The sequence below is a fragment of the Daktulosphaira vitifoliae genome, unplaced genomic scaffold (genome assembly GCF_025091365.1).
Source record: "Daktulosphaira vitifoliae isolate Bord-2020 unplaced genomic scaffold, ASM2509136v1 Scaffold_3, whole genome shotgun sequence".
Lineage (NCBI taxonomy): Eukaryota > Metazoa > Arthropoda > Insecta > Hemiptera > Phylloxeridae > Daktulosphaira > Daktulosphaira vitifoliae.
Window position 1 is genome coordinate 5125666 of NW_026099574.1, and position 9830 is coordinate 5135495.

General features: G+C 24.0%; 2 protein-coding genes across 2 annotated transcripts in view; both read right to left on the reverse strand.

The window, feature by feature from the left end:
* Positions 1–190: 190 nt before the first annotated feature.
* Positions 191–2166, reverse strand: LOC126900573 (derlin-2). Its single transcript, XM_050676388.1, has 6 exons — positions 1866–2166; positions 1731–1796; positions 1501–1668; positions 1242–1364; positions 473–636; positions 191–416 (listed from the first exon to the last, which is right to left on the reverse strand). The coding sequence occupies exons 1-6, from the start codon at positions 1956–1958 to the stop codon at positions 296–298; spliced, it is 735 nt and encodes a 244-aa protein (XP_050532345.1). The 5' UTR covers positions 1959–2166; the 3' UTR covers positions 191–295.
* A 2227-nt stretch (positions 2167–4393) lies between these two features.
* The window catches only part of LOC126901048 (ARF GTPase-activating protein GIT2), a 7836-nt gene continuing 2399 nt past the window's right edge, over positions 4394–9830 (reverse strand). The window contains exons 5-13 of the mRNA XM_050677177.1: positions 8594–8724; positions 7941–8130; positions 6313–6385; positions 6073–6246; positions 5900–6003; positions 5622–5843; positions 5202–5372; positions 4950–5123; positions 4394–4853 (exon numbers count right to left, since the gene is read on the reverse strand). Coding sequence (XP_050533134.1) covers positions 4692–4853; positions 4950–5123; positions 5202–5372; positions 5622–5843; positions 5900–6003; positions 6073–6246; positions 6313–6385; positions 7941–8130; positions 8594–8724 — 1401 coding nt within the window. The 3' untranslated portion in view covers positions 4394–4691. The remainder of the gene's footprint in view (positions 4854–4949; positions 5124–5201; positions 5373–5621; positions 5844–5899; positions 6004–6072; positions 6247–6312; positions 6386–7940; positions 8131–8593; positions 8725–9830) is intronic.

Here is a 9830-nt window from a genome sequence, read left to right on the forward strand (position 1 = left end):
TCTATAAGCACCCTGGACTGCTGTTTTTATGGTTTCTATCATTGTTGTACAATTTGTTTGTAACAAATTACTGTTCTTCCTACTTGTAAAATGTGTGAAAAATACTAAAATAATAGTATAGCTGTTTTATGACAATTTTTTTCTAATAAAAACAAATAGAATCAATAAATATATACTTAATATTCAAGAATTGATATTGCATACTTAGTCTTTTATTAATATTGATTTTTTTTAAATATTATGTACATAAAATAAGATAAACTGTAAATACAACACATAATTAACATACTTATTATTAATCATTACGATCTATAGGTGGATCTTCAGCACCTCCATTACCCCAATTAAATCCACCCGGTCGAAATTCAGGTGGAGGTATGTGATCATCTTCTGGAGCTGGATCAAGAAGAAGCTTCCTAAATATAAAAAATTAATTATTTTTACATCAAAAACAAACATGAATTAATATTACAAGAATTGAGGTGTTTTGATAATTTTCAAATTTGAACGATGACGAGGAAGCACATCTTCTAAATAATAATAACAATGACCAACAACAATACCCATTAGGTCAACCCATGGTGTGTTTCCCAATAAAATAGAAAATCCCAGCAATACCCAGGGTAAATATGGAGCCTGTCAAAAAAAAAAAAAAATTATACTTGGACAAAAAATACATGTTATTTAATTTCATTAATTGAACAAATCTATATAGTTCCCAAAGTATTTAATGTGGGGGGATGTATTTATAGATAAATACAGTGGAATTAATTACTTATATACATTTTATTTAAAAAAACAAAGAATAAAATTTTAAGTAAATATATACAAAAAAAAATTTTTAAGTGAGAATGAGCCCCATTCTCAGAACTATAGTGTTGGTTAGAATTAACTACTTTTTGTCCAATGAGATAACTAAGAATTAATGTTGATATTTGCTATGTTTGAAATAACAAAAGACATAATTGCCAATATATTCTCTTTCAAATGATAAATTTCATATTTAGTTATTTGATTATCATTTTTCTTATAAACAAAAATGACAGTTATATATTATCAATTATTAAAAAGAATTCATTGTTAAATGAAATAATTCATCATTAATCAAAAATTACAACTTACATAAAAATGTTACTGTTTATAATTGATAATTAAACAAGTTTATTTAAATTGTAAACCAAAGATTGATACGATTAATTTATTAATTATTATAAAACAATATATTATTTTTAATAAGTTACCTGGAAATTCAAAACACCAAAAAAATTCATCCTTACATAAGGATTTCTTCGAGACCAAATGTAAACTAACATAATTGTGAACGCTTGTCCCAAAAACAGTAAATTTATAAAAAAAGCCCATATCTAATATTTTGATTAAGAGTTTAATTTAATGATACAAATATAATAATTAAGGTTTGATAATTATTATTAAATTTATAACTTAACTAAAAATAAAGTTATTTTTAATTAATAATATTTAAATGTTTTAAAAGGATACAATCATTAGACTAGCACCAAATAAAAACATCATAACAAAATCAGCAGTCCTTGAACGAAATGATCCTTCTTCTAACATTCGACAATAACGGTAAGTAAAAATCATGTTAAACAAAAAATTAAATCCAATGTTTCCAAAAAATAAGAATGTTGTAATCAACCTCCATACCTAAAATTAAAAAAAATGCTATCAAAACAAGACTTTTTTTAATAATTAATTTATTAAATTACCTGAAACTGTTTCAGTATCAGAAGAGGATTGAAATATAGTTGAAAAGGAGAAACTACATCTAATTGCTACAAAATAATTTAAATTTTTTATATTATATTTGATTATACTATTTAATTTGCATCATTCTAACTTACAACTGCCAAAGTAGTTAGTACACAAGCAGTTGTGTAAGCTCTAGTGACTGGAGGCATTTGTAAGTACTCCTGCCTGAGTGTTTGATATGCCATTGTTATATATTAATTTCAATTTGTTTAGTATTAACACAGAATGGATGTTGATGTCATTTACTGCAGAATATATACAAGTTGTAAAAATACTTTAGAAATGAATTTTGCGACATTCTAAAGTAAACGAATGCAATTTATCCACATACACAAAGTTTATAGAGAAAATTCAATTTGTTTTTATGATGCAAACTTTTAAGAGTGATAAAAACGAAGTACTGATTACAAGCACTGAAATCTACAGCTGGTTACATTGTGATACGAAGCGAGCAAAAATACAATAGTATCCTATAAATTACAAAAGTTCATTGACTAAATCTTTTAAATTATTATTAAAACAATGTTCGGAACGTTCACTAAAAAATTGAATATGTTCACGGTCGCATTCAATGTGTATAAAAGGAAATCGTCCATACTCTAATTCATTATTTTGTCAAATGTGCATGTTCACATTCATTAATATTTTTTTTATTTATTTATTTTTCTTCTAGTTGATATATTTATCCATTAATATAAACGATTCAATTCAAAAAAATTTATATCTCGACAAAAAAACATGAAAGTCATACTTTCAGTGACGTTATTGAGGGTATATGAATAAAAAAATTTGTCACTGCCATAAAACCAAGAAAAAAAAATTATCTTCATTATGTAAATGTTTTTGTTCTGAAGTGATCTATACGCCTAGTTCCCTCTTAATTATGCCTCTAAATACCTCAAAATGAAATTTTAGATACTAGATACATAAACAGTGTATCTATTATATATACTTCATATTTGCCAAATTATTGTCATATTAATTTCAATAATTAGAATCAATCGTAGAGTGTGAACTTTTTTATTTAAACCAATTATAAATTATTAAAAGTAATTTCAATTATTGAGATACTAATAATAAGATATAATATAATAATAATATGAAATACTAAGAAATGTTTAACAAGTTGCAACAATGCATTAATACTTTGCGTGTTATTACTATATTTTTTGAAGTGCCAGTGATTAAATTAACATTGTACAATGCAAGATAATATTCTTAAGCACCTACAGTACCTTATCATATAATGAGTATATTTTATTACCTTTTATTTTACAAATTCAATATACCAATTCATCATAAGTTCATAAAAACCATAATATTATTGTTAATTATATGAATGACACTAAAATCATTCATATTTATGTGAATTTCATTAATTTTTACGTTTTAATTAAAAAATGAACGAGTAACATTCACCAAATATGAACGTGAGCGTGTGTATACGCATTCATGTACAACATTCTTTCTTAACACTGTATTAGAGTAATAATGAATAATTTTACTACAAAATTATGAGAAATTTTTTAAATTTGTTGTTAACATTTTCTGAAACAATCATAATATATTTTAATAAAACGCACGTTTCTTTTTCCTTCCTTGATCATTTACTTACATCAACCGGAATATATACTACAGAAATAAAATTATTTTTCAAAGCTTAAAGAAAAAAGTATTAAATATTTTCTAAGCCTAATTACTTAAATCAACAAGAGACTTATGTATTACTGTACAGAACAAAATTTGAATATTTCGATATATCAACTTACTTGTTTTTTTTAATTGGAAAATGTTGATTATATGTTAACAATATCCTTTTTAAAAATTCTTCCTTAAAATAATGAAATTTCTTAAAATAAGGCTTAACTCGCCAACTTGAAAGTAGCCTATCAGAAAATTCATATACACAATAATGATTAGTTTTACATTGTTCTATTTCTCAAACTTAACATGCTACATAATATGGTGGCCCCTCTTTACATGTTAGGGAATCAAAGATAGATCTTGGCTAGGCCTATGATGGACGGGACTGGTATAATGGCCGGCTTGTACTAGAGACTAGACACCACCTATGAAAAAAATCACAAGTATCTTTGGCATCCTGGGTATCGAACCAGGGACCTTGTGCACCGAAACATATTATTTTTATACAACATATTTTATTATTATTTAATAACATTTTATTTATTTATATGCTTAAAAATCCTACGTCCAAAACACATTTGTAACCTTATAGGAACCACTTTTAAAAAGATTTTTCCAGCTGAAATAAATATTCCTTATGCGTCTATGTTAATATATTCTGCTAGTGAATGTGCAGTCCTTAAATTTTTGAGGCAGTGATAATTTGAACAAGGCTCTAACTTTCCTTTTTTTAAATTTCGGTATTGAAATAGTTTTTAATTGTGTAACCTTACAAATATTTTACATTTACCTCAAAGTAATATTCAATTTAGCTAATATGTTACCAAGAATGATACTTTTTTTAATTTTCTAATACTATCAATAAAATACAAAAAGTGTTGCCGAAATTTCTTATTATATAATCTATATTTATATTTAATAAATGGTAATACTATTATTAAAAAAATTAGACTATAAAAAGTTGTATTCAAATAAATATATTAGCAATGAAAAATTCTAAACATGGTTATATTTTAAAATATATAAAATATTCTATAAACAATTAAAAATAATGTTATCAAGAAAAAAAACATAAGTATTTGATTCACAAAAATACACTAATAACAATTAGAATGGATTATTACACATTAATATACAATAAACCTATAATATACATAATCTAATATTTTATTACTTATTAGTTTACAACCCTGTTTGTGTTTGCTATAAAATAAATTAGAGGAACTTTGTATAAATACATAATCAAACTGGATAAAAATAAAATTTATTGTTTATTAAAACCTAGTTAAAAGTTGTTTTGTAGCTTTAGCCATATTAAATGAACAATTTCGTACTCTTTCTACTCCTGCTTCTAAACATGAACATTCTATTTGCAATTGAGTAGTATTTGTATTTAATGACCATAATGCAGACTTAATGATATCATCTTCCAGCTCCTAAATAACAATAATAAAACACTTTATTCAAAATTTGAACTAAACTTAATAATTTGTAGAAATAAAACTAGCATTTTAATTAAAAAGCTATATTACATGAGGAAATAGAGCAGTTAGTTCTACAACAGAATTTTTGATTTTATCAGCTCCAGGTACAAATACTTTACAAGCTTCTGATGATCTAATATTTGTCCAAAGTTCTTGAATACACTTAGTAATGTGGTCAGTGTGACGAATTACTTCTTCAGACAATGGCACACTTGAACAACCCTTAAGATTTAATTATACATACTTATTAAAGGTTACAATAGCTTTAAATTAAATTTTCAAAAAATGGAGAATTCTTACTTGCGTATTTCTTTTTACATCACTTTTTGGAATTTTTCGGGTTTCATACATAGAAACAGGTCTAGTTTGTTGTTTAACATCACTAGACTCATTAATATTTGTCAATATTGGTTGTCTCTGTCTCAACATTTCACATTTTAAACTTGAGTTTTCTTTTGTTACTTCTTCTATCTATGTACAAATAATATTATGAGTATTAGAAATGTAAACATATAAAATTAAAATGCCGAAACATTTTTTTTTTAATAATATATTAATATATTATAATATAATATATAATATAATAATATATGGCAAGATTTCTTTTTATTTTATTGTAAATTGATATTTTATGATAATATAAAATTATTCATATTTCAAATTATATAAAGATTTTTTTTACAATAGTATACATAAAAATAGCTAAAATTAAATATTTACCTTTTTTTTTAACGAGATTATTTCAGAGGCTAACATAGAAATTTGAGCTTCAGATTCCGACAATTTGACTTCTAGAATATTACCATTATGAAGCTGTGTTTTTGATAATTGATCTGTATATATAATATTTTTTTTTAATTCCATTTTATTTTCTTGAATAGAAATTTTTTCAGCAATTGCCTTATTTTCTATATTATTTGTTTTTAATTTTTGGCATGCCATCTAAATAAAAAAATAGAATAAAACTGAAACTAAAAATTTTGTGATTTATAATTTACCATTGCAGCAATTTGTTCAGGAGTAGCATAATCATCATCAGAGGCAACATGATCATATAAAGGTTCATCATCATCATACTTTACTTTATTTATTAATTTATTAACTAGAATTAAAAGGGTCAACATTTTATTTATGTAAACATAAAATTATGATTATAAAATAGACAGTTTACCAGGCTGTGTTCTTTTATTTATTTCAATTAATATATGAGTCACAAGAAATTTGAACTCTTTGTGACCATAACATGCTAATTTTTGACGTCCTTGATTTTTCATTGATGATAAATCTGGATTTACAGGTAAGAAAGGTACAGACATATGTTCAGGTGAATTTTTATCTTGCCAATCTATAAAATGAAAAAAAAATTTCATAGTACAATTACCATAGTAATTATTTGATAAAATCAACTTACACTTTTCTGTCTCTCGCCTATCAATTTCATCATAGACATCTAATATAAGATCTTCAAATAAATAGTTTGGAAGCTTCAAAAAGAAAAAGATGATATTATTTATATATTAAAGACCTTGACAACAATAAGACATGACTATTTTTAGTAATGAGATATGACCTAACAATATTATAATCTTTCCTCAGTTTTTAATACTAATTAAGCACTATTGGCATAAATACATTTTACCAACCCATCTAGATTTTTCAAAAAAAAAAAAATATTTTTATCTATTTATAGTTTTCCATCCTGATTAAGAATATATAAAATAAATGTCAAAATCATAGTTTAAAAGTTTTAAACTTTCTAAGTTTTTTACAGTCGCGCTTGACTTTTGTTATGTTTAGCTATTATTTTTGTCAATTTATCTGCATGAAAGTGTACAGTATTATAGGGTCTTGTCAACTTAAATAAATATTGAAATATCTCATCAATGGAATAATATAATTTTACAATGTATTATTTCAGCATTGCAATAATGTATTTTAACATTGCACACACCCTTGCATTTCAGCATTTTAGTATTGCACCATTGTATTTCAATATTTCAAATTGCAGCATTGCAATTTAATTAATTTAAATCTTAATTAATTATAATTAATTAGGATTCCTGGCGTAAGATAATGGTTATATCTATTATGGTCTCTAAATTTTATAAAAAACCCAATTTTTTTTGTACTACCAAATTTTAGTCAAAAATAATAGTTTTAGAAAAATTGTATTTTTAAGATTGTTTTTGGTTTTGAGTTTTTAAGGTGAAGGGTATTACAGTAGAACCTCATTAATCCGGACCTCATTAGTCCGGACTTCGCTTAATCCGGACAGCTGTCTAATATTACGAAAAATACACAGTTTATGTCGTAGACTAAAATACACATAAAGGCAAGTTCCTCGAATTTCCCATAAGTACATATATTCTTATCTACCGTCATTAAAGTTATCATAAACTATGTATTAGTAATTTATATTTTGGTCATTATTATATATAAACATAATTCTATCCACATTAAATATGTAATGTTTTTGCTGGATCTAATATCATGTTGCAATATATATATATATATATATTATATCATATATAGTATTAAGTATAATATAATATTCTTAAATCTATAATACGGACATGTTTTTTGGTTATTTTGTTTAATCCGGACTTTCATTAAATCGGACAACCTAGAGCCCTTATTAGTCCGGATTAATGAGGTTCTACTGTATGTCGTAATTATGTTATTATGCTTTTACATTATTATCATGGAAAAAAAACAACAATAACAAAAAAACCCAATTGTTTAAGTAATTTTAGTTTGTTGACATATCAACTTTGATAAGCTGTACTTTGTAACCAAATATTTTCGAAAAATATTTCAAACACTTTTGAAAAAAGCAATGAAAGAAATACATAAAAAAAAAATTGTTTGAAAAAACTTAATGGGGTGTAAAATGCATTTCTTGCTCTGTAATTATAAGATGTTTACAAATGTATATAAAATAAATAGTAATTAATGGGATATTTAGTATGAAAGTACAACAAATATTTCTTTACATATATAAGTCATTTTATTAAACTTAATACTATTATTAGTTTTTACTTGTTGCATTTTTTTTATTCCTTCTTGATAATTCTCAATTTTCTGACCATCATCATCAGCGTTAATTATAATCATATGTTCTCCATTTTTATGATCAGGTTTTTTTCCAAGTACATACAAATAAAGAGCATCTAATACTTCATATAAGCTATTATTCAGTCTTTCATTTATATCTTTATGACCTGCCAATCTATAAAATTTTAATTTTTCAATAAAAAAAGAACAAAATTTTCTAATTATTGATTTCATATATACTGGGATAGAATACTTTTTCGACTCATATCAAATTATCAAAATTAATTCATATTTGATTTATTAAATAATATACATTACTCAGCTTAAGATAATCTAAGTTCAGGCAATTTTTTAAATTTTGTACTTTAAAATTATTTTTTTATTTTCAAAAGTATTTTTAATTTTGCAATAAATGACAGAATCACTTATACTTGAAAAATTAATTTTACATTAAAATGTTGGTATTTAGAATAAATATACATGACTCAAAATCCTCAAGTATTAAATACCATATAAATTGCATGATTTAGATTCATTAATATATTTTTTTAGGTTATATAAGGAATAAAAAAAATATTCCCAGTGTATTTATAAAACTATAAGCACTATTAGTGTTTATAGTTTTCTAGATAATTTACTTAGCAGATGTTGCTGGAGAATTTTTATTATTGTCAAGAGCATGAGGATCAGCACCATATATTAGCAATAATTCAACTTGCAATAACTGACCTGCTTTAGATGCCACATGTAATGGATAATTTTTTTTATCCTGAAAAATATCAATTTAAAATAAGAGAGTAATTTTAATGTTTAAAAATTAAGTGGTTTAATGTATTGGTTAAAAATATCTAAGGTTTGGTTTAATATTTTTAAGATACATAAATACGTAATATGACAAATTTTTAGTAAAGAAAGAGACTTTGCATAGGACATGATATTAACTCGTTGTCACCTTAATTAATTGTTTCCCTGGAGGGAAAAAACCACAGGTTTGAGAGTTATAAGGAATGTGAATTGCTGTTAAGCGCATACTTACAGAATATAGAAAACATGTTAAAAGTATAAAAATTAAAATTATTAACACATCTTAAAACATTTTTAAGGCCAGGTCCAGAACACACAACAAAATTAATAAAATTCTTAAAAACACACACAATTCTTTGACAAAATGTAAAAAAAACATTATGTATATATATATATATATATATATATACAAGGTGATTTTTTTATCATAACCTACTCAATTACAGAATAAATATAATTTAAACATTTTTTTNATAACCTACTCAATTACAGAATAAATATAATTTAAACATTTTTTTTTTTTTGGTTACCTTTAGTTATACATTATTCTTGAATTATTAACTATGTAGTACTTTTTAAGTTCATCCTTTATGCCTTATAAGGGTGTCAACATTGTTTTTTTAAATGGGAACACATATTTTGAATTTAATAAAATGTTTGAGTTTTTAATTTAATAGTAAATGGCATTTGAATTTTTATTATAACTTTCTTAATTTATTAGATATAAACATTCAAAGATTCAAATTTTTGAGTAAATATACATGTATAATACACAAGGATTATAAATACAGGTAGCTAATTGGTTTTTTATGACATCACTGTCACAGTCACAGATTGTTTATTATCAGTTATGATTATCAATAGATATACTTTTTATATTATCAGTTAGTGTATTTATGAACTCACAATAATGTACCTTACTACCATTGATAATAACAATGCTGTGTACCTGCAAATATTGATTATTATAATAAAAAAATCACCCTCTAAATACTAGTTTGTAAATATTAGTATGTACTATAAATGGAACAAATTACCAAAGTTTTAATTACAAAAAAAAAAAAAAAAATT

Excerpts from the sequence above, each read along its gene's own strand:
- LOC126900573 (XM_050676388.1), bottom strand. The coding sequence starts at position 1,958 with ATGGCATATCAAACACTCAGGCAGGAGTACTTACAAATGCCTCCAGTC. Across the intron at positions 1,797-1,865 it reads TACTAACTACTTTGGCAGTT|CAATTAGATGTAGTTTCTCC; the intron begins GTAAGTTAGAAT and ends ATTATTTTGTAG. Across the intron at positions 1,669-1,730 it reads TGATACTGAAACAGTTTCAG|GTATGGAGGTTGATTACAAC; the intron begins GTAATTTAATAA and ends TTTTAATTTTAG.